General features: G+C 36.7%; 1 protein-coding gene across 4 annotated transcripts in view; it reads left to right on the top strand.

Annotated features, from left to right (window-relative positions):
* The window catches only part of PTPRM (protein tyrosine phosphatase receptor type M), a 488223-nt gene that overhangs the window by 288836 nt on the left and 180583 nt on the right, over nucleotides 1–18804 (top strand). For all 4 annotated transcript variants that reach the window (XM_083358729.1, XM_083358728.1, XM_083358727.1 and 1 more), the window contains exons 12-13: nucleotides 811–1084; nucleotides 2067–2103. In XM_083358729.1, the coding sequence (XP_083214855.1) occupies nucleotides 811–1084; nucleotides 2067–2103 (311 nt within the window). The remainder of the gene's footprint in view (nucleotides 1–810; nucleotides 1085–2066; nucleotides 2104–18804) is intronic.

The raw sequence follows: 18804 nt of genomic DNA, 5'->3' as shown, positions 1-18804 counted from the left end.
TGATGCGAATGATGTAGAGCTGGCCATGCCCACCCAGTAGGCCATACGCACTCTAGCCATGCCCACCCAGTAGGCCACGCCCACCCAGGCCATACCCACTCAGCCCCCTGAGGGCAACCGCAATGCTGATGCGGCCCTCAATGAAATTGAGTTTGACACCCCTGTCCTAAGTCATTCAGTGTTCTGAAGCTAAACAGTTGAGTACCTCATCAGCACTGTTGGTGTCTTACTTGACTATGCTTCTGGGTCAAACTATATGTTGCATTGTATACTGGCTGGCATACTTCAGTGCAACACAATGCAATGCAACCTTTTGAAGAAAGATTTGAATTATTGCCTGTAGGTTGGGAGTTTTAAAACATCCTATTTTCTCATGTACAATTAACTATCTTTAAGACTAACAAAAACGTCTCTTCCTGATCAGATTTAATAAAGCTCCGCTAGTAGAGCTCATCTCTGAAAATGGGATGGGGGTTAGGGTTAGGGGAATGAGGATAATATAGGTATTCTTCATTTAGCAAACATAATTCATTTTGTCAACTCAGTCATTAAGTGAAGTGGTGGCAAAGTGAAATCATGACTGTCCTTACAATGTTATTTCAGCTGTCCTTTGCTTTACAGACCTACAAAGGACATACACTGTATGGTAAATACGTGTTGTATTTGTATTATATGTCCATGTTGTATGTCTTAAACATACAACTATTTATCATAAATTTTAGTTCATATGATTTAAGAATTGGGTTTTTTTCAAGGATTCTAAATTAACCACATTTTTTCCTCATTTCTTGTCTTTCCAACCTTTGCTAGTGTTTACCAAATAGTTGTTGAGGAGGAACGCCTTCGCAGAACCAAGAAAACCACAGAAATCCTGAAATGCTACCCTGTGCCAATTCACTTCCAGAATGCTTCAATTCTGAATTCCCAGTATTATTTTGCAGCTGAGTTTCCAGCCCACAGCATTCAAATGGCTCAAACTTTTACTATTGGTGACAACAAAACCTACAGTGGCTTTTGGAATACTCCTCTTCTTCCTCATAAAAGTTACAGCATTTATTTTCAAGCTGCCAGCCGAGCAAATGGGGTAAGCCTGCAAGGACTGCTTTAGTGTTGTATCCAGTCCATGTTGTCCTCTTTTATGCCAAAAATGGAAAGAAGTTGTATCACTCTTACAGTACACACATACACCTAATCTACCTATCTAATCATTATTGTTTGGAATAGAAGTAAAACAGAGTAAAATTTAGTTATAGCAATGGGGGAAAAATAGGAGGAAAATTCTATTCAAAATTATCTTATTTATACTCTTTTCAATCTCTCTTACCAAGTTTTTCATTAGCTGCTCCGTGGGTCTTTCAACTATATTATCTTACTACATCAGCCTCAATACTATTGTTCCCTCATGATTGTGTTGATACAAACTTTTGGGTTTTTTCCCCTCAAATAACAAAAGCAAAAACAAACAAAGCAAATTAAGCCAAAGTACAGAAATATGAAAAGGCCCCTCCTTTGCAGATCATATTTTATCTAACAGATTCTAGAATTGTTCTCCATTTTCTGGGCATATCTACAAGAGCCCTTCATCTCTTGATAAATTTCAGTTGTTTCTCTTGACAGCAGAGAAATGTTTTCTGCCAAATACCATAACAGGCCATGTCTTACAATGCTTTGATAGTGCAGAAATGTGAGATATCATTGATTTTTGTTTGTTTCCCTTACATTGTATGGTATGTTGCCTTGAACTATATAGCTGACTATAAAGAAAATAAAATATCGCAAGGTCAATATATTGTCAAAAGGGGAAAAAAGTATAATGGCTAATGCTTCATTCACGTTCTACTTTAATGTTAAGTGAAGTATTGATGTAACATGTCCAAGTACATTTTCATTCATTTAACTTTAACAGGGAAATGAACTAAACTAGAACAGGCAATTGTTAAGCACGAGGATATTAAATAAAATTGTCACAGTTTTTTGAGCATAACAGTTGTTTGAGACATGCACCCAAAAACAAACATTTTGTTATTTTCTGCAACAAATAATTATTTCTTTTTTATCTGCTATAGGAAACAAAAATTGACTGTGTCAGAGTGGCTACAAAAGGTATGCTCCTATTGTGCAGTTCTTCTAGATTTAGATTATTTATATATTGTTAAATAGACTTACAACATCCTTTCTTGATAATACATAAAGTACAGAGTGCTTAAATGTATAAGAAAGGGAAATAAATGTTCAGTTCATTTAATATAGAAGCCATGGTCTTACAATACATGTATTTGGTTTTTTCCACTCCATTTGTGGCTTTCTGATGCTACTGTTTGCCTAACGTTAAGCATTATGTATGACAAATGGATAACACATATATCTAGGATGCTAGGAATATTATTGTTTCAACAACAGCAATAAAATAATAACATAACGATTTAAATTTGAAAATTAATTTTTGACAGGTTTGGTCAAATGCTAGAAAAGCTAGGCTCTGTATTAGAAAACAGACTAATCCACATCATCTGGAACATTTTGTAAAAAAAATAAATCTATAGAACTATAATTCCAACAAACAATTTAGGGAAAGACTTGCAAAGCTTTATGAACACTTTTTATAATAATTCCTTATACTGAGTTGCAAAGAATTTTTGTTGATTCATGCTCCAAAATTGAAAGTTGGATTTTCAAGCATTTCCAGAGAAATGCTCTTAGGATAAATGGGATCAGAAAGCCCAAGATATGAATTGTTGTACATGCAATTTTCTTCTTTCTTTTAACATTCTTAGCACATCTCAAACAACGTTGCTGACACTAGTGCTACTTATTTTATCTATTATTATAGCATATATTATTTTGGCATGATTATATGGCTGTTACCATTTTTGTAGAGCAAGATAGGCAATTAATTGATTTTGGGTATTCTTCATGATTATATAATCCATATAAATGTTAGCACGTAGAACACAGCTGATGGTAATGAACAATAATGAAGTTTCTTCCATATATTATTCCTAATCAAGTGGGAGTTTGTTTAACTCCAGAGTTAAATAATTAATCAAGAAGAATAATTTAGTTCAATTTACTGTAAATGGATGAAATATTAACAATTGTCATCTGTTTTTTATTTAGAAGTTATTCTGCCAATTGTTTAATCTTTTGGTAGCTGAACTTTTTTATTCCTGTGCTTATCAAAAACAAGAAGTCTTTTCTGCACTGAAATTGTTACCATAGCAACAAATAATATCAAAGTAGCCTCTTAGCAAAAGAGAAAAGATAAGATTCAGCTTTCATTTAAAACATATATGCTAGTTCACTATATGTTATAAAAGCATCCTTGTAAGTATTTTGTAAAACTTTTGAAAAGTCTGTAGAGTTCTCAGGAGTATAGGACTGAGGTGCAATGTGCAGTACTTGTTTGGCAATTCCCTTCCAGAATGGCAATAATTAGGGCAAGAACTGTTTTAGCATGTTTTTGAATGAAGACTAGCCCCACGTGATATCTATTTCTTGCCCTGTGGTGATTGTAATGTATATACCAGTAAATGGCGTCCCCTGACCTCAGACATCGCTTACATATATGAAATTGACTGAAATCTCATAAAATTCAAAGTAATTCTTCAGAAATTATATTATTATAGTTGGCAAATTATTTAAAATATTTTGTGTTTTTAATCCTTGTGATATATTTTCACAATACAAATAATCTGAATAGGCATTTGACATATGGAGGTGCAGTAACACCTGATCTAAATATAATTTTTGTGTTACAGTACAAGCATAATTTTTTACATAAATCTCAGTAGTAATATTTATTTTTTACTATATCCTGGTAATAAAGATTCTGACCATAACTTAATTCTGCAAGGGAAACAGAAGCAGGTTTTCTGGAAAGAGTGTTTATAAACAAAAAACTGGGACAACATGAAACTTCTCCAAGAAACTTCATTTAATATGACTTTTCCAGCTGAATTTTGAAAGGTGGTTTTATTTGCTTATGGCAAGCTCTGACTGCAGTGAAGATAGGATAGTTATATTATCTAACTAACCTAGATAGAATTACATTTGAATAATAGTTTTTTGATAAATAGTACAGTAATTCTTGATTTTTCACTTAGTGATTACGCTGCTTAGCATTCAAGTTGCCAGTTCCAGTTGTGGTTGCTAGGCGAGGAGTACCTGTATATAAAATACTAGTTATATTTAGCTGTTGGTGGTATTTGTGTGTATGTGCACCTTTAAGTAGCAAGAACAAGTCCCTGCAGTTTCTTGGCAGGATTTTTGAATGAGGTTTGCCATTGCCTCCTTCCTACACCTGACTGGCCCAAAGTAAACAAGCCAGCTTGTGCCTAAAGTACGATTAGAATTCACTGTCTCCCTGTTTCTAGCATAGTGCCTTTAACACTATACTAAATGGGTTTTTTATGTATTATTAAGATTCATTAATATGTAGGATATTAATATTCACATATTTCTTACTTGCTAAATAAATCCTTGTGTTTGTTTCTTGCACGTCATATTATTCTGCTTTTGTATAAGTATATTACGATTTTATTAAAAATATAATGTTGGTAGCAGAAATATTAAAGATAAGTAACCAAGTTAGCTTGAAAAATATCTTTTCAGGTAGCATTTGATTTGTATTGTTTCTTGTCCCTTTCTTGCTTGTCAAAAAGTTTTTTGCTTGCCAAGTGAGTTTTGTGCACTAGTCAGTTGTGTTCACTTTTTTTTGGCTGTCTCATGCTTTTTCCCCACCTACCAAATGATTTAGGGCAGTGGTGGCGAACCTATGGCACAGGTGCCAGAGGCGGCACTCAGAGCCCTCCCTGTGGGCACCAGCGCCATGCCTCGGAGGTGGCAACTGTCTCTCTTCAACCAGCTGCCCTCCACAGGTGTCCCTCCCCACGAGCGACATTGAGGTGACCACACCCACCTTGGCCACACCCACCCAATCTTCCATGACCACCACAGCCACACCCACCCAGTAGGCCACGTCCACCTGGCACCCAGCGATAAATAAGTGGGTTTGGGGTTGCAGTTTGGGCACTTGGTCTCTAAAAGTTTCGCCATCACTGATTTAGGGTTAGAGTTATTGATCAAAGGTTACTTTTAGTTCTGCAACTTTGGGTATTCATGCCATAATTACACAAAAATATTGCATCAATTGATTATGTCCATGGCCAGGAAACTCTTTTTTTCTACATGAGATTGGGCAAAAAAGAAACGAGAGCCCTTTTGTCTTCTATATTTGATAGTTCTGGGAATCAAGGCACAGTCCTGTTCATTGCATAAGATCAACATGCCATTAATGCTTTTGTTGAGTTTTGTTAAAATGAGAATAGAATAGAATAGAATAGAATAGAATAGAATAGAATAGAATAGAATAGAATAGAATAGAATAGAATAGAATAGAATAGAATAGCAGAGTTGGAAGCGACCTTGGAGGTCTTCTAGTCCAACCTCCTGCTTAGGGAGGAAACCATAACATTTCAGACAAATGGTTGTCCAATCTCTTCTTAAAAACTTCCAGTTTGGGAACATTCACAACTTGTGGAAGCAAGTTGCTCCATTGATTAATTGTTCTAACTGTCAGGAAATTTCTTCTTAGTTCTAGGTTGCTTCTCTCCTTGATTAGTTTCCACCCATTGCTTCTTGTACTGCCTTCTGGTGCTTTGGAGAATAGCTTGACTCCTTCTTCTTTGTGGCAACCCTGAGATACTGGAACTCTGTTATCATGTCACCCCTAGTCCTTCTTTGTCACTGCGTGTTTTTGTAGTTTTGCCAGCTTTGTTCATTTCTGTCTGTACATTTTCCCCTGCTCTCTGCACCTGTGTTACTGTCTTATCATGTAACCATGGAAGACAACGAATCTGTGGTTTATATATCTGAGAATCACTTTACAGGTTCCAGGTCTAGACACATTGAAATCCATTACCAAAATATAAGACAAGTGGTTAAACAAGGTTTTGTTAAATTGCAGTATGTGCCTTCATATGACCAGATTGCTGATATGCTGAACAAACCACTTCCTACAGCTCAGCATGAGTATCTGCGTAACAAGATGTGCCTTATCTGAGATCTGCGTCGCTGACAAAAGAAGGGGATGTCACTGCATTTTTTGTAGTTTTGCCAGCTTTGTTCATTTCTGTTTGTACATTTTCCCCTGCTCTCTGCACCTGTGTTACTATCTTATCATGTAACCATAGTGAATGTCACATGTCCAGCCATGTTATGGTTTTACTCTGTTTTGTCCTACTAAGTGCGCATGTCTAGAAAAAGTTTTCTCACTTTTACTTTGTATTCTGTCTGATGAGAAGATGTAGTCAGCTAGGAGCTTTTCTTTTGCTTTCCAATTAAAGTTTTATATACAGTAAAATATGCCTCGGTTTTGTTTATTTTTTACCTGATGTTTACCATGTGTCGTATGAACCACGGTCCATCGCCCTCTGATAGGGAAGCATTAATTTCCCTGACATTCTTTTCATTAAATTAGACCCAATTCCAGCAACTGTTCTTTATATGTGTTAGCCTCCAGTCCCATGATCATCTTTGTTGCTCTTCTCTGCACTCTTTCTATAGAGACAGTCTCAACATCTTTTTAACATCGTAGTGACCAAAACTGGATGCAGTATTCCAAGTGTGGCCTTACCAAGGCATTGTAAAGTGGTATTAACACTTCACGTGATCTTGATTCTATCCCTCTGTTAATGTAGCCTAGCACTGTGTTGGCTTTTTTGGAAGCTGCAGCACACTGTTGGCTCATATTTAAGTGATTGTCCACTAGGAGTCCAAGATCCCTCTCACAGTTAACTACTATTGAGCAAGGTACCATCTATACTGTACCTGTACATTTGTTTTTCTTGCCTAAATGTAGAACCTTACTTTTTCACCATTGAATTTCATTTTGTTAGCTCCCAATCTTCAAGTCTGTCAGATCCTTCTGTATATTAAGCCTGTCTTCTGAGGTGTTGGCTATTCCTCCCAGCTTGGTGACATCTGCAAATTTGATGAGTTCCCTATCTAACCCGTCATCTAAATCATTGATGAAGATGTTGAAGAGTACTGGGCCTAAAACACTCTTGGGTCACCCACTGCATACTTCCCTCCATGTAGATGCAGTTCCATTGAGGACCACACGCTGAGTATGGCTGGACAGCCAGCTACGTCTCCATCTGGTGGTGATGCTGTCTAACCCACATTTTCTATCTTATCGAGTAGTAGGTTGTGTTCTACTTTATCAAATGCCTTACTGAAGTCCAAGTAAATTCCTCTGGTCCACTAATTTTGTCACCTGGTCAAAGAATGCAATAAGATTTGTCTGGCATGATCTGTTTTTCACAAACCCATATTTGGCTTTTGGTTATGACTTTGTTTGCCTCTAGGTGTTCACTGATTGGTTGCTTGATTATCTTTTCCAGAATCTCCCCAAGGATTGAGGTCAAGTTGATAGGTCTGTAGTTTCCTGGATCTATTTTTTTTCCTTTTTTGAAGATGGAAACTACATCAGTTCTCTTCCAGTCTTCTGGTAGTTTCCTGGTGCTCCAGAATCTTTGAAAGATATAGTTCAGTGGTTCTTAAGTCACATCTGCCAGTTCCTTCAGAACCTTGGGATGTAATCCATCTGGTCCTGGTGATTTGAACTCATCTAGGGTGGACAGGTGCTCATTTACCATTTTCTTGCATATTTTAACTTATGTTACTAATCTGTTTTTTACAGTACTGTTTTTGATAGGTTGGACTGTTTTTTTCCCTTTGTGTTAAGATGGATGCAAAAAAAAGTATTTCTGCTTTCTCCCTGTTGCCTGTCATCTTCTTGCCACTTTCTCTCACTAATGGATCAATTGCTTCCTTGACTTTTTTCTTGTTTCTTTCCTGTTGAAAGAAGCTTTTTTTGTTATTTCTGACTTTTCTCATAAGTCTTAGTTCATTTTGAGCCTTAGTTTTTCTCACTTCAACTTTGCAGGTTTGGGCTATTTATTGATAGCCTTAGTTATGTGCCCCACTTTCCACTTTTTATACTTGTCCTTTTCATCTTTCAATTTATCTGAGAGTTCTTTATGCAGCCATGCTGGTTTCTTTTGAAAGCTGTTATTTTTCTTCTCCGTTGGTATTGTGCTAGACTGGGCTTTTATCATCTCACTTTTCAAAATTTCCCAAACTTCTTGAGTTGTTTTCCCCTTGAGAATTCTCATCCATGGATTCCTTCCCAAGCTTTCTCTACGTTTATTGAAATCTCTAGTTTGACTATGTTCTATTGCTTGTGCTTGCACAATGTTGAATTCCATTATTGCATGATCATTCCCCTGCAAGGTTCTTTTTAGTTCAACACCTTCTGTCGTTTCATCTCTGTTAGTGAGAATTAAATCCAATATGGCTGATCCCCTAGTTCCTTTTTCTACTTTGGGGAGACAAAGTTTTCTGCTACATTTGTCAGGAACCTGTTTGATTTTGCATGTGGTGCAGAGTTTGTCTTCCACTTGATGTCAGGGTAGTTAAAGTCCCCCATTAGTATTTTGATGTGCTTCCTTCATACGTTAGTTAACTGACTAGCAAAAAGTTCATCTACTTCCTCTGTTTGGTTGGTTGGCCTATAGTATACACCTATGGCAATGTCATTTCCCCCCCTTTTATATTGACCCAAATGCGTTAAATTGTTTTCGTCATTGTTGTGCTTTATTTCTGTAGAGATGTAATTATTTCTTATATATAGTGCAATTTCACTTCTTTTATTTGGTCTGTTTCTTTTAAAAAAATTCAATAATTCAAATCCCTCTAGCTGTATGTTCCATTTGTGGGTTTCATCCCACCAAGTTTCCATAATAGCAATAATTTCATTTCTGCCTTCATTTACTTGAATTTCTAATTCACCCTATTTATTGCTCATGTTCTGTGCATTAGTGTATAGACATTTGATAGACTGATTAATTCAGATTACATTTGCAGAAATAAAATATTTATGTCCCAGAATTAGGAGAAAACTCACTAACACACAAATGAGATGTTTACTATCTACAGCAATGTAAGTGTAATTATCATTTAATTATAATAACTGAAGTGCCTCTACAAATACAAGATATTTTACTAAATATATAAATACATTTTTATATGCAGTAATTGCAATGCCAGAGTGCCATACCTGTCTCCTTTCATGCTTAAGAAATCAGTTATATCATAACAGGATAGAACAAGGAAATAAACAAGATGAAAAGAAGCTCCTTAAATAAGTGACTTCATTGAATTTGATGAGCTGTATTTGATACTGCCCATACTTGTATATTTCTCCTGAGAAGAAAAGTGCAGGTTGTACAGTCTCCAAAATTTATTTTCTGAAGATTGATAACTAAGGATCGAAGCATTATGCATTATAATGGATAGTGCAGAGGCACCCATGCTTTTTTATCTCTCTAAATTATTGCCATTAAAGTGAAAAAAAGCGAAAGTAATGTTTCTAAATGGATTAATTTAGTTTCATTTGGTTCATCATCGAAAGTATAAACGTGGAAATTCATTTTTTAGGAAATGCTGCTGCCTTTTTTGTTGTTGTTAGGATTGCTGCACATATATAAAAGAGAAATTTGAGTAAATTGAATTTCTACAACTTACTGAACATTGTATTTACCTTACATTTATAGAAATATGGGCAGTCATTTCATTTACTAATTTATATTTTTATATACTATCTTGTTTATGTTATATCTTCTTTATCCATCAAAAAAGTCACTTCAGGCTAGCAATAAGAATAAAAAGAATAAAAATGAAACAAAAAAAATCCAAATCATATTATAAAACAGGTACATTAGCTTCCTAGGTACATTAGCTTCCTAGTTCCTTCAAGCCTAAGTTGTTTCTGAGCCAGGTTTTCATGGAAATAGCAATAACAAATCTTCAGCTACACTGTCACACTTTTCTGACAGAAATAAAACCATAAATGAAAATATAGTTTTGAAATTACTGGAATAGTTCAAACTTTGTTTTGTAATAAGAATCCATGTCAGTCGTAGAAAGAAACCCAATAATTTTCATTACATCACAGTGTTTCAGAATTACATGGAGATATTTCAAAATATTATGAAGTAGCAATATTGAACTTTAATGTCTGTACATATGGGATAAACTCATTTCTTCATTCATTGCTACATACTAATTTTAATCAAACGTCTCTGTTTAAATTTAAGTTTTTATATAAACCATTCTCCCTTAATTTTCAGGGTTTTCTTTAAGCCATGCCAGAATTCAGATATAGCATATAATAAATGCTACATCTGACATTTAAAAGTTGCTTTATCCCTATACTTTCCTTCATCAAATACATTATCCATTGCATGTCTAAAAGCCTAGAAACAATTCAATATGAAGAAATTTTAAATATTCATTGCAATTACTGTATGTCTGCAATCTTTTTAAGTCACTCCATTTATAAAAGAGACAATATTTTTCTGTAGCTATTAGTATACAATCAGATTTAAATAGAAGTGCAACCTATTATCTCTATAATAAATCGTAATAGGAGTAGTGGTGGTGGTGATGGTGGTGGTGTTTATATTTGTATACCACCCAATTGATAATGACTTCATTTGAATTTCAGATTCATAGATTCATAGCTCTCCTAAAATCATTATTACCAAAACGTGGCTTTTAAATTATGCCTTCTACCAATCTTATTTATAGTGGTGTTTTGAACTTTTGAGGTTATATGAGAGATGATCTATAAATCAGAAATATGAAAAATTGCCATGGAGATCATCATACAAACATTAACATATACAGGAAAAGGGAAGACACAATATACAAAGAAAAGTGGTTAAGAAAGACATGAATTTTGAAAAATAGCCTGCATTTGTATGTACTGTATATGTAATATTGAGAACATATCACTGAAAGAAACTTCTCCTATTGTTAATAACAACTCCAAATCAGTCTTCTTTCATCTCAAACTGATGTTTGCAAAAATCTTTCAAGAACATAGCGATAGGGAGATCCATCAAAGGAATCCCACGTATTAAAATGATGGGTACACCTGGGCAATCAGAGTCAGATAGTTTTATATCCATGTGATCCATGCATGCCTGATAAAAAAGAGTAAAATTTCAAACATCTGATCATGCCTACTGTTTTACTTCCCCCACTTCCTGCAGGATTGTCTGCCCTCCAAAGATATACATTCAGGTGTCCCTGGTGATGCTATCCAGTTTTGACAGCCCAGCTAGACATTTTATTTATTATAGCTAGTCCTTGACGTATGACAGTAATTGGGGTGGGAATGTCTGTCGCTAAACAATGCCATCATAAAGTATGATGTCACATTGCTTAGTAATGGCAATCAAGGCATTCCCTGTTGCCATCATTGACTGAATTCCAATGGCCATTAGCTAAAGACTCACTTCAATGCAAGCCATTTTGGGCTTAGTGCCTCTGAGTCCAGAACCTTGGTTCTTCCAAGGAAAAGGACTAGGTTCTCTTCAACTCTCACCAACTGCCTACTTCCCCCATCTGTGCCTTTTGGCTGCCCTGCATACTGCTTGTGGGGCAGCAAGCAGCCCCAAGACCATGTGGCTGTGGGATTGCTTGCCACACTTTAGCACGTGGGTTTCTTGGCCTGCCTGGAAGCCTCAATTCCCATAGCAGTGTGGTATGGCGTAAAGCTATAGAAACCAGGACAGTCCAGCATTGCTGTGTGGTTGACGCTGATGTTATCCCAGGTAACCCCAGCCCAGCCCAGCAGCACAAAGCTACAGGAAGACCTAGTCTGGCCCAGCAACATAGTGCAAAGCCACAGCTTCCCCAGCTCAGTCCTGTCTGCAGTCATCCTTGCCGCCTTGCACTCCAAGGCCCCTGCTGACCTGCACTCTGCCAACCCAGCTAACCTTCACCATCTTCTTGCTCCTGCTGCTGACAAGGCATGCTCTCACTGACCCTTTGTGAGACAGCTGCTGGCCATGTGAGGCCATCTTCCTCAGGTCTCAGCAGGAAACCACCATGCACAATCTGGAGAAGAAAGCCTGGTGCCATCAGCGGCTGCCTTGCAAAGGGCCAGACCAGGCATATTTGGACAGCAGCGAGCCCAAAAAGACAGTGAAGGTCTTCAGCCAGGGCATCAGAGGCCACAAAGTGCAAGGAGCCAAAAGGGCATAGATGTGGGGGGAGATTAAGTGCCCCTGTGATCATAAGTGTGGATGGACTGTCAAGTACTCAAATTTTGATTACATGTCTGTGATCTGTGGGGATGCTGCAATAACTGTAACTTTGGGGAATGGTCATAACTCCATTCAGCACATCATAACTTTGAACTGTCACTAAACAAATAGTCGTTAAGCAAGGACCACCTGTATCTGTAGAATTCAACATTTCTAACTTAAGATAAGTTTTCAAAGTGGGAGGGTGTTAGTAATATTTACTAACATAGGAAACCTATTGATTTTTTAAAAGAAATGTATATAGGATAGTGAATTTAAGAATACTCATATAGTAATGAACTTTGGTTTAATTACTGTCTTTCTGCTGGTGTTTTAAGGGATTTTATTTATGGATTGTTCAGTTTATATTAATGCCACCAGAAAATCTGTTCAGTATTTCATATATACATTTACGTACCTTTTCTGGTTCATTTATTTATTTGTAAACATTATTATGGAAGGAATAGCTTTATTTTTCATTTAGTTTCTGCCTTTCTTCTGATAGTTCAAGGTAGTACACATAGAGGCATTTTTAAAGTTATACAAAGAACATCAGAAAGTGGTTTACTTTGCTACAGTTCTCTGTGTGGTTCTGTATAACTGGATAAATAAAGATGACTAAAGAATGAATTACACTTTTAGCTCTTCAATAGACATACTGAAATTTGTGAATATCTTTTTTCAGCAGCTATGATAATAAAAAAATATTGCCAATTTATCCATGTATACTTCAATTACTTCAGTTCACATTACCCTTTATTCATATGATTGTGTACCCAGACATTTTTCAGTTACATGAAGAAATTAATTAGTGTAAATAATTCCTAACAACTTCCTTCCTCCCTTATTTCTTCCTCCCTTCTGTCAACTTCCTTCCTTCCTTCCTTCCTTCCTTCCTTCCTTCCTTCCTTCCTTCCTTCCTTCCTTCCTTCCTTCCTTCCTTCCTTCCTTCCTTCCTTCCTTCCTGAATCAAAACAATTAAAATGGAACATTTTTTTTCTTGCTAGCTTAGCTTCAGTCTGGCTTTTTTTTTCCCCATGCATGCTGACCTGGAAATCTTCCTTTGCCTTAGCTGCGATAATCGTGACTCAGCTTACAACACCATACATTCGCATCGCCCCTGCTGCAGGTGACGATCAACTAACAGGTCAGACATTCAAGTACAGACAAATCATCTTACCATTTCCATCTTTCTTTATTTTTACTTGTTTTCTTTACATCCTCATAATTCTTTGCTTGTCGCTGGTTTATTACACTGTAGAATTTTTATAACAGCTCTTACATCTATTGATCATTTGCTAGATATTGAAAAGTTGAACACCTATTCATGGTTGCAAACAATTGGGCTGCATGTTTCATTGTATATTTGGACATTGGGTTAATTACTTTAAAGCCTAATACTGTAAATAATTTCATTTGCCTGACATTCCAGCAACTTATATGTACATCAGGTCTTTGTCATACATACATATACAAAATTGAAATTAAAGAACCATTCACACATCGGGGAAGTAGTTGCTGAATTTCTTTGTTCCCAGTATCTCTTGGAAATATGTTGAGTGGGATGGAATGTATACAAAAGAAGAATCTAATAAACAATGACACAGAAATTATCTTTCCATTTGATTATCCATTGTATTCTGTTTCATTCTCCTGACTATTAGTAGGCCCTTTTTGCAGACTCTTAGGGAAAAAAATATTTAGGGACCTTGGAGACTTACAAAGATTTTTTTAAAAAATCTTATGCTGGCAAAGGTCTATTGTAATACAGTATGTGTATTTATAAAATAGGAATAGCACGGACCTAACACTGATTCAATTTGTTAGTTGCAGTTGGCTAGATTTACTTATCAGACTTCACTGTAAAATATGACTTACAAGCAAAAGTAAGATGTCTAGTACAGTAAATACTATAAGTATAGGATAGTATAAGAACTAGAAGAATCCACAATATAACATGTATCGGCTGCATCATGATTCCAATGATGTACAGCATATAGTTTATATCATGCAATAACAGTATAATGTGAGTAACATCACGTTCATTCTTGGCCATAGACAGAGCTAATTTTTTTCCAGAATCTCTTTTGAAACTTTCCTTTCTGTAAAAATGAAAATGCATCCCGGTTTAAAAGTTCATTGATTTCTATTTACAGTGAATGGTATTTGCCACAGACAATGTTATGCAGTGATGCCTTTCATCATTATTACTTTTTGCACAATTGCTTTGCAAAATGATATCCATTCAACCATCTTTCAATTGTTTTTTCCCCTCCAAGCTACATGTTTGTACGTTTACACATTCAATGATATTCCCCCAATCCCATGGGAATTGGGAACTATTGAAAATAAAAAAGTTGTTTAGGTCTTTCCTGACTTATGGAACTATAACATTTTTGTTGAGAATGTAAAATGGTGAATTACCTCAATATATATTATTTTGAGATTACATGAGACCACAGGTAACAATCCAAAACAGAGTAGTAAATATAAAGTGTGTTAAAATGCTTGCTAGCTGAAGATATTTCTTAATAAATACTAAAACTATGATATATGCTAATGTAAACATTTTCCCCTCATGTTTAAACATATATTTCTATCCTATTTGAAGGCATTTATTATATGTTTAAATAGTAGCAATACATTTATTAGTTCGCTATTTAATAAAGAATCTACAAATTATCAATTGAACTCTGGCAACAATATCTGTGTTTCCTAAACTTTTTGCTTTCAAGGCCTATTTCTGCTTTTAAAAATTAAAATTGATACATTTTTAGAATGTTTATTGAATCATGTCTAAATAATATTAAACCCATCAACCCATTTTTCATTTTAAAAAACAATTATTTTTAACAAACAAATATTAAGAAGAGTGTCATTATTTTAAAGTTTTGCAAATATCCTCAATATCTGGCAAATAATTTTGATTTTTCCTGAGTGATCCTTGGTCTGTGCTTTAATAAAGAATGCCTTTAATAAAGAATACCTTCCTCAACAAGAATAAGAAAAGAGGACTGCAGTTGTCATGGCACTAATCATTTAGTTTTCAGTTTATATAATAAGTTCCAAATAATTTAAAGGAGAGTTTATGAAGCCTGAGTAAATTATCTAAAATTGGGCAAAAGTGTATTTTCTTTGGCTAACTATACACAAACCCATTACCCAGTGACAATAGGGACATTTAAATAAGGACTTCCTGGTAAATGTGAAAAAGACTTTCTGATAAGCAGTTTTGAATAACAAAGGAAAAAAGTTTGAGAAACACTGATTTAAAGAGATGTTTGCTAAAAAAAGCAACTACCACATATACTGGTTAAAAGACTAGCATCACATATACTGGTTAAAAGACTAGCATCCTTGGTCCCCTCTCTGTTGCTTGAGAAAAAAGGTTGAGGGTGTCAAAAAGAGGTAAAAGAGACCGTTAGAGAGAAAACCACTGTTATCTTTAGTCCTAACTACCACATATTCCCAAATAGAAAAATAACTCACTTCTACATATACACAGCCTAGGCGGCCTACTTTGCAGCAAATGAATAACGTATTTGCTTTTGTATATTGCACTGTTTCCATTTAAGATAAGTGTTCACATTGGAATATTTATTTATACCCTGAAATATTTTGGCTAATTTAAAACAAATTTCCACCTTTCATAAGTAGGATGTCTGATGCCAGGTAGAAAATCACTACTCCACTGAAACGGCTTTTTCAGAATATATGTGCATCCATACAGCTATTTTCTTGCTCCAACATTTTATTTTCTTGTATATTAGAATGAATTTTCTGCTTGAAGAGGTGACAGATAGCATCAATTAACTACGTGTAGTAAAACACGTTACAAATGTGGGATGTGTAAAACAGTTCATGCCTGAATCATTCTTTTCATGGAACAACTGTTTTCAGCAGTGATGTTTAAAGTGAAACATGGATGTTGGGCCCGATACAGAGTGAAATGGGGCTATTTTGATCCAGATGTAGATCAAAATGCCATTGTTTCATAGAAGTTTCTTTTGGGGAATAAAAACATATAAAATCCACGTCTGGCAGACGAAGGTAGATGGTAAGAAAGGAAAGTGACAGAAATATCAGGGTTGAGCAGGTTGTTGTGGTTGAACATTAGTCGTGCTATTGCTGTGCTATTCCTGAGGGCTTTGTTTTGGTTGAAACTTGGAACAATAAAAAAAATGTCTCTTTTTTTCTTTTTGGGATCTACCAAATCATTTCCCATCCAAATCCATTCTGGGTTTGGGGGAAAAACATATGTTCTGTTTCATGCTCAATCTATTTTTTATGCTACATGGTTTGCTCCTGGGGCATGTTTCCAGTTTTCTCATTTAAACAGCAGACTGTTAGCTGAAACTGGAAGAAGTAATGTAATAGACTAATACTGCAACACTTTTTCAGTTTTCTTACAAGGTCTCAAATCATTAAGGCATAAGATGACATAACTTTATTAGATACCTAATCAATGTATAATTTTAATTATATCAGTGGCCTGAACAGACCAACTGAAGAAAAAAACAGTAATATTTGTAGAATTTCTCAGAAAAACAAAAACAATTACCTGTTGCTTTAAAACAAACAAACACAATTGCTCAATGTATTGATAAAGATTGGTCCTCCATCTGCCTTTATTTCTAGTGATAGTTTAATGTATAATTGTCTGGACCTGTTTATCAGTTATATCTTCTTTTCTTTTTTGGCCATTAACTACATATAATAATAATTGGGTTTTTTATACGAACCAAAGATTTAAATATGCTAGGTTATTACACCTCAGACTAAATCCAGATGTCATGTTCCTGATATTAAAAATCTAGATGCCTTTAGAGACATAGATACTTGAAGCCCAATAAAACATCCTAAGAAAGGATGTTAAATGAGGCATGGCTATTGCTAATACTGGCAGTCTGTGAGAGGGCAGGCTGCCTGAGATTAGCTAGTAACTGGGCTGATGGTGCCCTTCCCCTTTAAACCTCTGCCCAGCCATCCCAGCCACTTAGCAAAGAGCAGCCCTGCAGCAAAGCAGCTTGAAGTAGCCGAAGGACCACTCGGGACGACAGGCTAGTTCAACAACAGGTTTATTAAGAGCAAGGCGAACATAGAATAACTTGTCCGGCTTTTATAGCCGGCAGCTGGTAGCGAGGACCAATCAGCGGTGTTCATTTTGGCGCCCTGTCAGGCAGGGACCAATCCGCGTCGTCTTTTGTTGACAGCTCCGGCTTCCGCGTGTCTTGGTGTTTTGACAGCCGCGAGCTGTCAGTGGTTGCGCCTGCGCTGTACGGTGGGTGCTTTGACAGCTCAGGCTTCTTCGTAGTCCGGCGTTTGACAGCCGCGAGCTGTCAGTGGTGGCGCCTGCGTGGTGCGAGGAACTTTGACAGCTGTCAAAGTTCCCGCGTGTATTTCTGTCAGGCGGTTTTACCTTATATGCTAGGCGATGCCTTCTTATTTGTACTGTTAACATATATATACATTGATTAAAGGAATGTTTACATATATAATACACCCCTTACCCCTCCCCTGGTTCGTTTCTTCCTTCTTGGATGTTTGAACCTGCCCACTGATAGTCTTTTAGGTAGGTGGGTGGTCTTCGATTCCTGGTTGAGCGGCGAAGGGGTGGTGGGTGTTCTGGTTCTGGTTCTTCGTCTTGGTGCTCAGCTTCCTGGTTTGGGATAGGCCGCATTTCCGGTGGGGGTTGTAAGTCGGCACTGGGTGGTTGCTCAGAAGCGTGTGGTGGTTGTCTGGGTCTGAGCTGGTCAATATGGCGGCGTATGTTGCCCTGTGCTTGCGTAGCTACCAGGTATGAGATGGGCCCTGTTTGTTTTATTACTGTCCCTTGGACCCACTTGTTTTTATCTGTGTATGAACGTGCCCATATTAATTGACCCGGGTTGAGTTTGCGGCCGGGGTGGGGGTGCTGTTTTTCTTCTGGGGCTGTGTCAGGGTGCAGTCTGTCGAGACGTGTTATTAGCCTCCTCCCCCATCTTAATTCTGCTGGTGATTTGCTAGTTGTAGAGCATGGTGTTGTGTGTTGTGATAAGAGGAACTGGCTGAGTCGCCTTTGCCAGTTTCCTTTAACGAATTTTTTCAAGGCTTCTTTTGTGTATCGTACCATAATTTCAGCCATTCCGTTCGACGATGGGTGGAACGGCGCCGACGTGACCAGCCTAATACAATTCCTCGTAGCGAAGATCTGAAATTCACGAGAGGTGAATTGAGGTCCATTGTCAGAAACTATGGTATCAGGTAGGCCGTGTGTTGCGAATATTTTTCGTAAGGCTTGAATAGTGGCTGTGGACGTTGTTTTCCTAAGGGGTGTGACTTCCAGCCATTTGGAATAGCTGTCCACTACAATTAAGAAACTTTGGCCCTGGATAGGTCCTGCAAAATCTATATGTATACGTGACCAAGGGTTCCTTGTAGTCTCCCATTTATGGATTGGTGCCTGGGGTGGTTCATTCCTGGTCTCCTGACAGGTGTAACACCCACCCACATACTGTTCAATTTGTTTATCTATGCCGGGCCACCACACATAACTTCTGGCCATCGCCTTCATTTTTACAATTCCAGGGTGCCCTTCATGTAAAATGTGCAATGTTTGGTCTATGTTTTTCTCTGGTATGATGACCCTATTTCCCCATAGCAGGCA

Source organism: Vipera ursinii, assembly GCF_947247035.1.
Source record: "Vipera ursinii genome assembly, chromosome: 3".
NCBI classification, from domain to species: Eukaryota; Metazoa; Chordata; class Lepidosauria; order Squamata; family Viperidae; genus Vipera; species Vipera ursinii.
Note: the sequence above shows the minus strand (reverse complement) of the source record. Positions and strands in the feature narration are given on the sequence as shown.